The 15,717-nt window shown below is 38.1% G+C and overlaps 1 protein-coding gene across 1 annotated transcript in view; it reads right to left on the bottom strand.

The window, feature by feature from the left end:
• Window positions 1–1,420: 1,420 nt before the first annotated feature.
• Window positions 1,421–15,717, bottom strand: part of Rad23b (RAD23 homolog B, nucleotide excision repair protein) — a 36,215-nt gene continuing 21,918 nt past the window's right edge. The window contains exons 6-10 of the mRNA XM_048338579.1: window positions 13,276–13,403; window positions 11,292–11,427; window positions 8,855–8,982; window positions 7,811–8,008; window positions 1,421–3,083 (exon numbers count right to left, since the gene is read on the bottom strand). Coding sequence (XP_048194536.1) covers window positions 2,970–3,083; window positions 7,811–8,008; window positions 8,855–8,982; window positions 11,292–11,427; window positions 13,276–13,403 — 704 coding nt within the window. The 3' untranslated portion in view covers window positions 1,421–2,969. The remainder of the gene's footprint in view (window positions 3,084–7,810; window positions 8,009–8,854; window positions 8,983–11,291; window positions 11,428–13,275; window positions 13,404–15,717) is intronic.

Raw genomic sequence — 15,717 nt, 5'->3', positions numbered from 1 at the left:
TGTGGCATGTGCACTGTCCCTGAGCTTCTTTTGCTCCAGGACTGGCAAAACAATTGCCAGTGGGGGTCATCCTATTAAAGGTCCCATGACTATTAAAATGGCGTCGGTCACAGTATTTCTCTGCTCAATGGCAGACACACAGATAAATGTGTCTTCTCAGTCCCTGCTCCCTGGTAAATCCTACTTAAGACCACTGCTGCACAAATCTAGCTATATCTTGATAGGCGAGGTTCTTTCCAATTATTTGTCATTATCACGCTCCTTAGTTCCCCAAGCATAGAATGAAATGGACAAAGGACAGGGGAAGACAACTGAAAGGACATGTACTCCAACCTGTTAAGGCAGCCACCACAGTAGATGTGAACAGGAAATAACTGTTTGAAATGTTTTCTAGCAGTGGGTTGGGTGCTGTAAAACAATATAGGAAAATGGGTACTCTACTTCAATCTGACAGCCTTGATGATCCATGACTCACATCCTACGAGTTTCCATCTCATCTCTGTGTTGATGGGGTGGTTGAAAACACAGGAGGCCCAATAGAATCCATCTAGTGCCTGGCCTTTGACATGTCGTATTCACCAATTACTTAAGAAAACGGTAGTATCTGTGAGAGGCAGTGTCATCTTTTACTCTGAGTCTACGTGAGAAAATATAAAAAATGAGAAATGCAATGTTGGATGTATTGAAAATATTTTATAATCAATTCTCTAGAATCCTAACCATCTAGTACATGAAAAAAGTATATGATGGAACACGTCAATTATTTTTAAACAATGAAAGGAAATATTTAACTAAAGGTGGTAAAGAATTATACAAATATAAATTCAGGCTTCCTCATTTTCTAGAGCAGCTAAACAAAAGTATTCAAGAAATAGATGACAGTATAGCTCAAATGCAAAATTCCAAAGTCAAATAGCCACTTACATTAAGAGATGTACCAGAACTATTTGTAACTTAAACAATAACAGCAAAAGGCACAGAAGCCCATCCCATTTATGGTGTCTCAGATCCTTAATGCAGGTAACAAAGTATTATTAAAGAGTGATCAAACCTTGGCCTGAGCTGTCTTCTGATAATTATCCATCCTATTATCTGCAGTTTTGCTGTCCAAGAAGAAAAGCTCCAAACCACCAACTTGTGCTGCCACTGTCCAGAGAAAAGGAACAGTGCTATCTACTTGTTCCCTCCATTTCCAGTTTTCACTGTTCTGAGCATTAAGGTACCAAGAAGAATATTCCCATTTTCTGACCTGAAATGTCACCCCCATTCCCAACTCAATGCTCTGCCTTGAAAAATGTACTTAACAATCCTTATTTTATTCTCCTGAGACATTATGCATGATCCAATATAAAACATACAAGCAATACAAAGTCCAAACATCTATCCATTGATGGAATAAACACATGGAAATTAGACATGGTACATTGTGGAGGAAAATCACGGTTTCATTTATTTTTATGAGACAGATTATGAGTGCATGACGAAAAAGCTTAGGAGTCATCATCAAACTGTGCCAAGGATATTTCAAGAGATTACGCAGGGAAATCTGTACAAATTCATATTCTTAGTACCAGATGGTAGAAAAAAAATATTATTTCTTTAAATAGTCTTGTTTATATCCAGGAAAACAGATTTGATAAACTCAACAAGTAGATATCCACACCTCCTCTTTTTATGATCAAGTAACAATTCCAATGAAGGGAGGTTCTAAAGAAAAAACTAGGATGAAAAAAATCCAAATAGAGGTCAACACTGTTATTAAAGACATTCCTTTTTTAAAATGCCATGAAGTACCTTGATTATCTATTTTCCAAAGAACCTTTCCAGCCACATTTCCCAACCCTTCTAAAAAGTTTCAATGCATTAAGATGCTGGATTATAGTTGTCCATTGTGTCTTTCTGAAAGCAATATAATACTAATGACTTTAATGGTAACATTCTTATTTAATAGAGGAAAAAAAAGTTTTACAAATATCAGAGACCCAGTTTTGGAACACTTGCTTTAATTTTGAACTCAGTTTTGTGAATTTTTTCTTTAAAGGCAGCAGTTTGACTCACAGCTTGCTAATAAACACATATCTGCTAAGGAAAGGCTGAGAGGAAGAGAGTGAATGCTGCATTTCTTCATTGGCCCCAAAAGTGCTAATTTCACAAAGGGTTACATCAAAAGCAAACATGCAATGGTTGTTTCAAATCTTTTACTGCAATATAACAATGAAGTAAACAGTCATTAGACACCTACCAATTGTCCCCAAAACAAACAAGAAATGTAAACAGGAAAATAACTTGCCTATACTTGTACAGCTTCTCAAATCATGTTAGAAGTTTCTCACATTCAATCATCAGGAAATTTTAAAATAGCAGTAATTATTTTCATTTTAAGAAAAAGTTCCCTTTCTCCCCTCCCCCACCCCATGTTTAACATGAAAGAATGGGCTTCCTTATGCATTAATTTTATACCTATATGAAGCAGCAACAATAACCATCAGTAATTTGGCATTTCTGTTTACAGTTGCTCCAAAAATTTTTTTTTCAATTTCAAAAAGCCATTATCCAGTGTTGCCATGAAATATACTGTAAATTCTAGGTAGCAAAGAGTCTTTTGGAAACCAACAGTAAGCCAAAGAAATTAAAGCAGAGCATTACACTAAATTTCTGGATCTAGTACACTAAAAAGAGTGAAACCTAGGAAAAGTTACCTACTGTTTAGAAGAAATAAAGACCTGCAAAAGCTGATTTTTTTTGGTTGAATATTTTATACACGGTGTGGATTTGCGGCATCTGCTAATTGAAGCAGACATGCACTGTATTTATCCCTGACCTATGTCCTAGCCCTCCCTCCCCACCCCCAACAACCTACTACCATATACCAAGCATTGTGGATATGAACCCAAGTCATCCCAGACAATCCAGTGAACAAAGTTAGTGTAATGCACTGGTGTGAAGTGTGAGATACAAAAATGTCCCTTTTAATCTTCATCAAAGTTCTGTTGTAGAAGAAAATTGGCAGCCAAATTCTCATTCTTCTCGCAAGCAAAATAAGCTTGTATCACAAGTCCTTCAGGAAATCCTAAGGCCTTTAGCTGCAAAAAAGAAAAGCGAAATTAAATCCAACTCATTGGTAACAGGACACTGAACACTCTACACATATCAGAAACACTGCTGAGATCATCACTTGAAATATGCAGCACACAAAGCAATGCTCCTGGCAAAACGTTACAATGAATTCAGCCCCATATGAATGTGGATTTGCTGTCCTATGCTAGGAGGGATATGGAACCTTCAGTCACCTAAGGGTCTTTGTTCCTAGTTAAAGCTTAGATTAATAGGTACCATGCAAGAACTTTGTGGCATCAACACTATGAATTAGTAGCTACTGCTCTGGCTTAAAAAGCCCTATTATAAGAAGCTGGGCACTGGTGGTGCACGCCTGTAATCCTGGCTACTCAGAAAGCTGAGGATCTGAAGACTGGATGTGGAGCTCTGTGGCTCCAGTAGTGGAGCACTAGCCTAGAATAAAAAACTTCAGAGAAAAGAGCCCAGGCCGTGAGTTTAAACCTCAGGACTGGCACAAGCAACGTAAGCATATGAGGAATCTAGAAAGGGTTATGCTCCCACACTGGTGAATATGATTAACTCACATCTTACACGTTTGGATTAAATATTCTCAACAATTCATATAGAAAAATAGGTGGCTATCAGTATCATGCTATCTTTTGAAATCAAGACACACTGTATCTCTTTTTAGAGGCTTAACATTTATAATGTATCTTAAATGGAATTATCAGCTAATTTATCTCATGTGCCTATTCTGTACTATATTTGCGACCACCTTCCTCAACTGTCTCCACCTTCCTATAAGAGCAGATTTACTTAGAATATTCAGTCCAAGGCAGAGTCTTGCCCACTTTGACGCTGGGATAGCTGAAGCAGAAGACCAACCCATTTATATGCTTTTATGATACATCTACTTGAGATTCAAAACCATAAATATGTAGAGAAAAAAGGTATTTATCACACAAATATAATAATCAACAGTGCAAAGTAGCTACATTGAAGTGTTTTTAAACTTACTACAAAGGATATATTATGACTAAAAAAGGGGTTCCATACAGTAGATACAAATATACTTAACAGATATTGGTAGACTGGTTACACATTCTTCTCAAATATCCATAGGGCATGTTTCAGGAAGAGACCATGTTAGGTTTTACAGAACAAAACTCAGTAACTTATAAAGGACTGAAATTAATGCTTTATGATCACAATGGAATAAACTTAGCAATCAACAGGAGGAAACATGGACAATTCACAAATAGATAAAAATTAATATTAACTTAAATGGGACAAAAAAAAGAAATCATAAGGGAAATTAGGGAATGCTTAGAAATGAATGAACACACCAAAACTCATGAGGTATGTTTATAACAGTGCTTAAGAGCTAAGCTTAGAGTTAATAAGACAGAGCTTCTTCAATAATCAAAACTTTTACCTTAAACTAACAAAGACAGCAAGCAAACCAAAGGAAAGGAGATAATGAAGGTTACAGAGAAGGGTGGGGTGCATGTAGGAGAGTACATATCTAGCAAGCAGGAAGCCCTAGGTTCATTCTAGTGAGGACAAATGAATAAGAAATGTTCTCCTACTTGCTTTAAAGAAGGTGAAAAACAACAACAACAACAACAAAAACAATTTCTACGGTCTGGGAATGTGGCTTAGTGGTAGAGTGCTTGCCTAGCATGCATGAAGCCCTGGGTTCGATTCCTCAGCACCACATACATGCAGAAAAAGCCAAAGTGGTGCTGTGGCTCAAGTAGAGTGCTGGCCTCGAGTTAAAGCAGCTCAGGGACAGTGCCCAGGCCCCAAGTTCAAGCCCCAGGACTGACAAAACAAACAAAAAGTGATTTCTAAAGCTCCAAGGGGTTGAATTTTGTTAAAACTTTGAATTGAACATGGATGAGAATCCAGAGCTAAGATCATAATCCAAGTAAGACTCCTTGACTGCAGCTTTGAAACTTAGAATGTTTCACCTAAAGTTCTGAAGCTATGAAGTAATGTTGTTATAAGCCCCCATAAAATATATTACATAAATATTACATTCAATATATATTACATAATATACATTTCATAAAAATTATATAAATATATTTCATAAAAATTACATTAAAAATATATATACACAATGTTGCAATAGAAATAATACAGGGCTGGGGATATGGCCTAGTGGCAAGAGTGCTTTCCTCATATACATGAAGCCCTGGGTTCAATTCCCCAGCACCACATATATAGAAAATGGCCAGAAGTGGCGCTGTGGCTCAAGTGGCAGAGGGCTAGCCTTGAGCAAACCAAGACCCAGGAATGGCCAAAAAAAAAAAAAAAAAAAAAAAAGAAAGAAAGAAAAACAATACATTCAAGGAAGAAAAATATGACAAACTTTGTCCAAGAGAATACTCATGAATATGAAAAGACCAAAAAAATTAGCAAGAAATGGTACTAAAAATATAAAAATTTAAGTTATTTTTAGAAACATCGACAAAACCAACAAACTACTTAAGATAAACTGAGCAGGACAAAAAACTCTGACTGGAATAGAATGGCCAGACATCATTTCTGCTCTTCACAGATATGAAATCTTACTTGAATGATTGCACTGGTGAGCGTAAGACTTCCAAAGTAAAAAAATCCAGGCTCAGGCAGTTTTTTCTTTTTGCCAGTCCTGGGGATTGAACTCAGGGCCTGAGCACTGTTCCTGGCTTCTTTTTGCTCAAGGCTAGTACTCTACCTCCTGAGCCACAGTTCCACTTCTGGTTTTTTCTATATATGTGGTGCTGGGGAATTGAACCCAGGGCTTTATGTATGCAAGGCAAGCATTCTACCATTAGGCCATATTCCCAACCCCTCCTAACTTATTTTTAAGAGTAAATAAAATATGCCAGGTGCTGGTAGCTCATGTCTGTAGTCTTGGCTACTCGGGCGCCTCAGATCTGAGGTAGCCTAGGCAGACAAATCTAACAAAATATTAGCTTCAATTGACAAGCAAAAAGTTGGAAGTGTGGCTTAAGTGGTAGAACAACCTCTTGAGTGGAAAAAGTTAAGTAGGAACAGGAGGCCTTGAGTTCAAGCCCCAGTACAGGCACACATACCAAAAAAAGTCTCAAATGTGAACGTGTCGCCCTATGTAACCCAGAAGGTCTCCTACTCAGATTCCTTTGCCGCATCCTACTGAATGCTGGGAATCAGAACCATGGTGCTACCACGCCCATACCCTGTGAAACCCATGTTAACAATCTGTCAGGCATGGTGGCATATGCCTGTTATCCCAGCACTCCGGAGGCCAGCCTGGGCTACATAGCAAAAAACTTTAAGATGGCAATCTGTCCCGAATTCATCTCCAAGATAACCACGATCCCTCTCCAAACTACAACCTTTCCCCCATGAAACTGGACAAGCTGACTTTAAATTTAATCAGAAATGCAAGGATTCTAAATAAGCAGTCCAACTGAGGCCCTCAACCCTTCTAAGATTTACTAGAAAGCCACAGTAATCAAGACAGTGAAGTATTAGCCTAAAAATAAACATATATGCCAATGGTTTAGAACTGACAATTCAGAAACAATCTTCACATATATAATGTATACAAAGTATGCATTTATATGTAAGTTAATATAGTTTATTAACAATAGTCTTTTCAAACAAGTGGTGCTGCATTAAATAGAAAGACAATGAATAGGTCACCACAATTCACACCATATGTAAAAATAACTCAAAATTGACCAGACCTGGGGTCGCTTAGTGGTAGAGTGCTTGCCTAACGTGCATGAGGCCCTGGATTTAATTCCTCAACATCACAAAAACAGAAAAAGCCGGAAGTGGCACTGTAGCTCAAGAAGTAGTGCTAGCCTTGAGCAAAAAGAAGCCGGGGACCAGTGCTCAGCTCTATATGAGTCCAAGCCCCAGGAATGGCACAAATAAGTAAATAAATAAAAATAGACCAGACCTATACGTATATATGAGCTATATATTCTTTAGAGAAAAAAAAAAAACAGGAGTAAACCACCTTACCTTGGCAATTTTCTCTTACATGTGACAAACCACATTGGCATGCAAAGTTAGAAAATACTATCACCAGCAAGGAAATTAAAACCCAATAAACTCTAACCTCAAAAGAAAAATGGTTGCCATAAAATAACTGGGGCAAGTCTTATTTACGTGTATTTAAGAGGACAGGAAGTAAGTCCAATTATTTAAAACATCTTTTAATAAACATGTAGTTATCAAATGCTGTCCCCTGTACATCATTTACAAGGACAAATTATTATCCACATACATTTTAAAATATTTTTTTTCTTTTTGTGCCAGGAGCAGGGCTGACTGGTGCTATCCCTTAGCTTTCTTGCTAAAGGATGCATTTTACCACTTGAGTCTCTCCACTTAAAGACTTTTTGATGGTTAATTGGAGGTAAGAGTCTCATGGGCAGCTTCCAACTGTAATTCTCAGGTCTCAGTCTTTGCGAATAGCTAGGATTTCAGGTGTAACCCACCAGCACTCACCCTTCACTTGAGGTTTTACATACATTAAGTCATAATGCCAAATTATCAGATTTCTGTCTCAAAATATTTCATAAGGCAAAATAATTGCCTGTTTATAAATGTCAAAAAAAGAAACTGAGTGACACATCACAATGTAACAATTAGGTTACCTTGGTGTACTCCGCTACCACTAACAGCCACTAGCACACATGCCAAGTGAACATTTGAAATGTTATTAGTATGACAAAAGAAGTGAACTTTCAGTTTTACTTAAACTCACCCGTTCTATAGCTTCTTTTTCCTGAGGTGTTACTTGTATGTAGTTCATGTGCCCACTTCCAGATTCTGTAATTCCTGCAGTGCCTCCACCAGTGACACTTCCACCACCTCCACTGCCACCTCCTCCTCCTTGACCACCAGCTTCTTGAACTGGCTCATTTAGCATCTGAATAAAATGCTCTTGGTGTTGGCTAATTTGCTGTGGTGATTTGAAAAACAAGGGAAAACAAATATACTCTGAATAAAATGCTTCTGGTGTTGACTAATTTGCTGTGGTGATTTGAAAAACAAATATACTAATATTGACATCACGCAAACAGCAATTCTAAATACAAATGAAAAAGCTGTAATAAGTAATATTTAGTGTTTTCTTATAATATTAGTAAAGAAAGTAGTTTTGAGAGACGTGAACAGTGAAATGACAAATTCTTTCATAAATTTCTAATCTCTTATATCACTTAAAAAACACTAAGGGAGGGGGGGCTAGGAATGTGGTTTAGTGCTAGAATGCTTGCCTAGCATGCACAAAGCACTTGGTTTGATTCCTCAGCAACACATAAACAGAAAAAGCTGAAAGTGAGGCTATGTGTATCAAGAGGTAGAATGCTAGCCTTGAGCAAAAAAGAAGCCAGGGCAGTACTTAGGCCCTGAGTCCCAAGAACAAACACAAAACAAACAAAAACCCTCTAAGACTATACATAGAAATAGAACTTAATCCTTAGTTTAAACAAATTCAACTTTTATACTCATTACAACTATCTAGAGCGTAATATCTTGTAATATTCTTACAACTCTCAACGGAAGAAGAGCGATGTGTTAATTTTTTCCACATGTAAAACATTTGTGTTGGAGTGTGACTGTGATAGCACATATGACTAGTATACATGGAGCCCACAAGTACCTAGCAAACATAAAGTCAGCACTTGCCTGCCATGCTGAAGGCCCTGGATTTGATCCCCAGAATTTGAGATGGAAAGGAGGGAATGAGGATAAATCCCAACCCCACTTTCCAAACATAACATTTCCCCCAAAATTAATTGGTCACCTGAAGTAGTTGAGGATTCTCTCGACCTATTTGTTGTAGCAATGCTGGAAGCAAGGAAGGATTCTGCTGAATAATTTGTCGCATCTGCTGAAATTGAGGCTGATTCCGTAAAAATTCAAGTGGATGTCCTGAAATACACACAAATTATTTTAAAATAAAAACAGCAAGTATACATAATAAAGAGCTGGTTAAATCATATCGTTAGGCAATAGATAAATATAAAGTAGAAAACTATCTAGTTCTTCTATGTAATAAAATGATGGTAACTGATACATCTCCAGACTGTACCATATTTCAAAATCTAATGTTGCATAAATATTTATTCATTCCTGTTAGCAAAAGTATAGAACTTAGAATCAAGCTTTCCTATAACTGACCTGGGTATATTACCAAAAAATACTTTTACAAATAAGAACTTGTGCCCTGAATATATTCTATCAATATAAAAGGTGCTCCAAGTTATTCTAAAGTTCTTTCAATATATGCAAAGAGTAAAACTAAACAGTTCACTTTGTAATCTGGTGATATGTTGAGAACAGGAAATATATCCTGTCAGGCCAATTGTATGACAGGAGTATCACAGGATCTACTTTTGCAATTTAAGATGGCTATTATGTCATCAGGCAATATAACTAGATAGGGCCACTGCTGACCAATATGTCATTAGGTGGCACATGGCTGTAAAACCAAAACGCTTCAAAGAACAGAATAGGAACATCATTTTTTGTGACACAATAAACAAAACAATGCGAGAGAAAGACATAGGGTTTGAGAGAATAGGTTTGCAGATCAGGAGTCTTAATATAACCTGAAAACAAAAATGATTCTTGGATATTACAATTGTATTTCAGTTTTAGTACATCTAACTCTTTAAGATTAATTTACAATTATAAATAATGCAAAATAAGACATAAATTAGACTTTTTGATTACTTATGTTATTTGTATATACTGTACAAAACTAAACATGTATAACATGAAATAATTTTTAGTTCACTTATGATTAATGAGAATCCTCAGCCAGGTGCCAGTGGCTCATGCCTGTGATCCTACTCAGGAGGCTGAGATGTGAGGATTGCAGTTCAAAACCAGCCCAGGCAGAAAAGTCTGTGAGACTCATATCTCCAGTTAACCACCAGAAAACCAGAAGTGACTCTGTGGCTCAAAGTGATAAGAGTGCTAGCCTTCAGTGACAAAGCTTAGTGACAGTCCCCAAGCCTTGAGTTCAAGCCCCAGGACTGACATATGAGACATAGACTAAGTTGCCTAGTAAGTGATATTAGAGGAAAACAACCTCATGAGACTGTACACTTAAGGATTTTTGTCACAGAACCGTCTCAAACAATAAGAGCTAGGAAATAATGCAAAATGAAAGAGCCTCCCTCTCCCAGGGTCCAGGCTTTGGTCTGTAGTCAGACCTAAGGCAATGCAAGTATGAACATTAACCAGTAAAGACACTTACTTGAATTCAAACTTTGCTTCCCTCTTTAGATAGGGTTTCATTTCCTTTCTAATAGAAAATGTATTTTAAGGGGCTGGGAATATGGCCTAATGGCAAGAGCGCTTGTCTCGTATACATGAAGCCCTGGGTTCGATTCCCCAGCATCACATATATAGAAAATGGCCAGAAGTGGCGCTGTGGCTCAAGTGGCAGAGTGCTTGAGCAAAAAGAAGCCAGGGACAGTGCTCAGGCCCTGAGTCCAAGGTCCAGGACTGGCAAAAAAAAAAAAAAAAAAGGTAAGAAAATGTATTTTAAGAGGTATCCAGGGGCTGGGGATATGGCCTAATGGCAAGAGCGCTTGTCTCGTATACATGAGGCCCTAGGTTCGTTTCCCCAGCACCACATATACAGAAAATGGCCAGAAGTGGCGCTGTGGCTCAAGTGGCAGAGTGCTAGCCTTGAGCAAGAAGAAGCCAGGGACAGTGCTCAGGCCCTGAGTCCAGTCCCCAGGACTGGTCAAAAAAAAAAAAAAAAAAAAAAGAGGTATCCAGATCATCTGGTGATAATTCTTTAGTGTTGAAGTTTTTGTTTTTTTTCCTGGTCCTGGGATTTAAACTAAGGGCCTTGGAGCTGTCAGAGCTTCTTTGTGCTCAAGACCTGTGCCCAGCTGCTGAATTATTTTTGATTAAATTCAGGGCCATGCTGGGTGCTGGTAGCTCATTTCTGTGATCCTAGCTACTCAGGAGGCTGAGATTTGATCTGATGATCATGTTCAAAGCCAGCCTAGGCAGGAAAGTCCATGAGACTCTTATCTCCCAGAAATGGCACTGTGGCTCAAGTGGGAGAGCACTAGCCTTGGGCTCAGGGACCATGCCCGGGCCCAGAGTTCAAGGTAATGATTGACAAATTCTACACGCTCAACAAAAAAAATTTTTTAACAAAAAAAATCCAGGGCCATTTCTTCTCATCCAGATGATTCCACTTCACTCTACTTTACCTCCAGAACTTGTTGTTGTAGTTGTTGCTGTTGTCGTTGCTGCAGCTGCAGCCACTGCTGAAGACTGTGGAGTCCCAGTACTAGCTGCTTGGGGAGGGTCAACAACAGCCTGGCTTTCTCTATCTCCAGGAATTCCCTATAACACAAGTTCGCAGCTTTAAGACATCTTAAAATTAAGACAAAATTAACCAAAAATTTATTGTCTAATTAACATGCCTTTCTAATTTCTAAAAGGATGAAAACAGTTGTCTACTTCAAAAGAAAGTAAAGAACTCTTAAACTGCATGGATTCCAGTTTGAAGTGGCCCAGCTGTGGTATAAAATTTAATACAAGGCAGTACTGTCCAATAAAACTTTTCAGTGATAGAAATGTCAACTGTGCTGTCTAATATGATACTGCCAGCATCACAATTATTTACATTTTGAAAAATCTCAATACACACATTTTTCACTAAAACTAATCATACCTAAGGTTTTTGTACTTGTTGTTAGAGGTGATTGTTGTTAACTACTTAGAAACTTTCACCAACTGTTATTCAGTGACACAAGGTCTGCATTTGTGACTTAAGACTATTTTAAAGACAATTTAGAAATTATTCCAGATTTTTAATAAAGGCAAACAGACACATCAAGTAACCAACCATAAGAGGACCTCCCATACTGATTCAGTTTCTAACAAAGTGTCATCTAGAAAATAATACTTATAAACAAAATTATTTTCCAAAATTCACAAAACATGCAAAAGAAATTTGAATGATTTAACTATAAGCAATGCTTTCTGTGCAGTACGTCACGTCTCCTGAAATTTGGACAGATTAAAACTCTACTGAAAGTTTAGGACACCCTTTTTTGAAGTACATTTTATAGACATTTCACCTAGAATTACTGAAAGATCTTTATCAAATTCTGAGATTTTTGAGAGAAAGGATATTACAATTGAATAAAGGATGGTAAATGTTTCCATTTTCTAGCAAACCAGAAGTTAAATTTAAAGAATGGACCATAATACTATTATTAACTTTATGCTGAATTCTAATCAAATATAAATGAAAGCTATAATTCCAATTGGCTAATCAATTAATTTATATTTTTGTGCTGGTACTGGGGCTTGAGCTCTGGGCTTGGAGCTCTACCTTAGCTTTTCCTCCCACGACTGGCATTCTACCTCTTGAGCCATATTTTCACTTCTGCTTTTTGCTGGGTAGCTGAACATAAGAGTCTCATGGGCTGGTTTTGAACCACCATGTCAGATCTCAGACTCTTAAATAGTTAGGATTACAAGGGTGAACCACTTAAGTCTGACTAATCAGTTCTGTAGTCATGATATTTTCTAACTAAAACTACATCAGAATATTTAAGAAAGGGATACATACATACAGACGTGTGTGCGCCAATCCTGGGGCTTGAACTCAGGGCCTGAGCACTGTCCCTGGCTTCTTTTTGCTCAAGGCTAGCTAGTACTCTACCATTTGAGTCACAGTGCCACATCTGGTTTTTTTCTATAGATGTGGTGATGAGGAATTGAACCCAGAGCTTCATGTATATCAGGCAAGCCTACTACCACTAGATCATATTCTCAGGCCCAGAAAGGGTGATATTTTATCAACAAAAACACTAACATTCATGCTGGGCACTGGTGGTTTATGCCTATAATACTAGACACTCAAGAGGCTAAGATCTGAGGATCACAGTTCAAAGCCAATTAACTATCAGACAACCAGGAAAGTGGAGCTGTTGTTCAAGTAGTAGAGCACTACCAGTCTTGAGCACAAAAGCTCGGGATCAGTACTGGGGCCCTGAGAATTCAAGCCCTGGGATTGGTATGTGTGCGTATGCATGTACCCACACATGCACAAAAATAACCTTCTAGAGGAAAAATTATTAGGTAAATTAGCTGGGCATACATTATTCTCCACTAAATTAACTCTTCCTTTAAAATATTAGTTTCTAAAACAGAAAAAAAAAAAAGAAAAATGTTTCTCACCATTAAAAGATACTCCACTGCTCTGTCAGGGTTGTTGAAACTGGCTCTCAAGGCTGCAATTACTTGCTCTCTTTCATAGCCCATTGACATGATCTCAGTTACCATATTTTCATAGGACTGACCTGTCACTGAAGGGAAGAGAGGAGGAACATTAATCAACACTTTACACATTTCTTGGCTGTATACATGTACAAAGATGGTTTCACATACTAGACAAGTAATAGAATAAATGGCAACATATTCAGCTGGCAGAATAATGGGCCTTCCTCAAAGATGTCCATGTTTTAATCACTGAAACCTGTAAGTAAAACTACAATTATACAACCAAGGGGAAGTGAAGCAGCAGTTCAAGTGTGGAAAATCACCAGCTCATGAAATCATTTTGTACACAAAGGGACAGTCACAAATGCTTCTTTTTGGCTGACTACCTATAAAGATAATTTTGCATGGTCCTTCAATATTATAAATGTCCAAATGGCACTTCCAGAACACAAAGTGCCCTACTCCTGAATAAAGTTGGGACAGCTAATCATTAGTTAATTATCTTTTTTTTTTTTTTTTTGCCAGTCTTGGGCCTTGAACTCGGGGCCTGAGCACTGTCCCTGGCTTCCTTTTGCTCAAGGCTAGCACTCTACCACTTGAGCCACAGCGCCACTTCTGGCTGTTTTCTATATATGTGGTGTTGAGGAATCAAACCCAGGGCTTCATGTATGAGGCAAGCACTCTTGCCACTAGGCCATATTCCCAGCCCTAGTTAAGCATCTTTAAAATAGGAAACTTAGCCAGAACTTTTTGGATAGACACAATCTTACGACATGAGTCTTTAGAAGCAGGCTTTGGGTGGTTAATTGGGGATGACTTTGCTGCTTGAGCTAGCCTCAAACCTAGATCTCAGCCTCCTGAGTAGCTAAGGTCACAGGCATGAGTCACTAGTGCCCAGCCACTCTGACCCCTTTGCATTGAGACAAGTGTCAGACTACTAACTAAAACACTGTAAGATAACAAATTCGTGTTGTTACACTACTCTGTGGTAATTTATTACAGTATCAACAGAAAACTGTTTCATTAGTACAACAGATAAGTCAGGTAACAGAAACATAGCAAGTCAGGAAAGGTAATCATTAGGAAGAGACCAATGAGCTCAACAATGAAAACTGGTATGAGAGCATTGCAATCAACTCCAATATAACAAATTTGCCACTCTCTTTTGATATCTTATATTATCAAAATGATGGAGAAAAGGAGGTCAGGAATCAGCAAGTTCAGGATCTCACCAGAGTCTTCTCATCTGGATTTAACTTTGCCCAAATGTGCCCCCCTGTTCTTTGTCTTTTCCCTTTCAATAAATGGCACATCTACACACCCAAGTGTTAGGACCAGAAAGCTTGGCTATTAACTTCTTTTTCCCTTCTACCACATCAAATCTAGCTGTGGACATGGTAGGTCCTACCTGTAAATTATGTCCAGATCCCATCTTTTTTTCACTGTCCTCATGCAAAACTAGCTAGCCTACAATTTGTACTTAGCTAGCTACAAGTGAACTTGAGAGGCTGCGAATGTGGCCTAGTGGTAGAGTGCTTACCTAGCATACACGAAGCCCTGGGTTCAGTTCCTCAGCACCACATATATAGAAAAAGCTGGAGGTGGCACTGAGGCCTTGAGCAAAAAGAAGCCAAGAACAGTGCTGAGGCAGAGGTTCAAGCTCCAGGACTGGCAAAAAATTAAAAGAAAGAGTGAACTGAAAAAAGAACACATCAGGGCTGGGACTATGGCTTAGTCATAGCAGTCATAGTTATGTTTGGCTAGCAGGCATGAAGCCCTGAGTTTGATTCCTCAGTACCACATAAACAGAAAAGGCTGAAAGTGGCGCTGTAGCTCAAGTGGTAGAGTGTCAACTCTAACATTGAGGACAGTAACTGTGAGGGCAGTGCCCAGGCCCAGAGTTCAAGCCCCAGGACTGGCAAATAAATAAGAACACAACCCATTTCAGGCTTCTAACCCTCAGTAAGTTTCCAATCACTACATTCATCTTCTCTGAGTTGCTTAGTAAAGGATTCCTTTTCCTACACTAGCCCTTTTCACACACTAGCATCAAAGGGGCCATTCCTTCACTCCCTTTAGTTCTAAATTAAAAACTTACTAAAAGAAAAGCAATGCCTAGACATTCTAAAAAAAAAAAAAAGTCCTGTTTCTCTTTACGTAAAGTTGTCTGTATTCTTAATATTATTATGATCTGTAATTTAGAAAGGGACCATGTCATTTTGCACCAGTTTTAATGACACTATTGGTCAAATAATTTTTTTTCTATACAATCTGCAAAAGAGAAAAGTATTTAATAGCTTACAAACCTAAATGTGGATGTAGTTTGTTCACGTAAGCATCAAAGTTGTAAAGAGGTTTGGTGTCAGTATGAGAATGGAAGAAGTGAGGTCTACTTGGGGT

This window comes from Perognathus longimembris, chromosome 1 (assembly GCF_023159225.1).
Source record: "Perognathus longimembris pacificus isolate PPM17 chromosome 1, ASM2315922v1, whole genome shotgun sequence".
NCBI lineage: Eukaryota > Metazoa > Chordata > Mammalia > Rodentia > Heteromyidae > Perognathus > Perognathus longimembris.
This window is presented reverse-complemented; position numbering and strand designations above follow the sequence as displayed.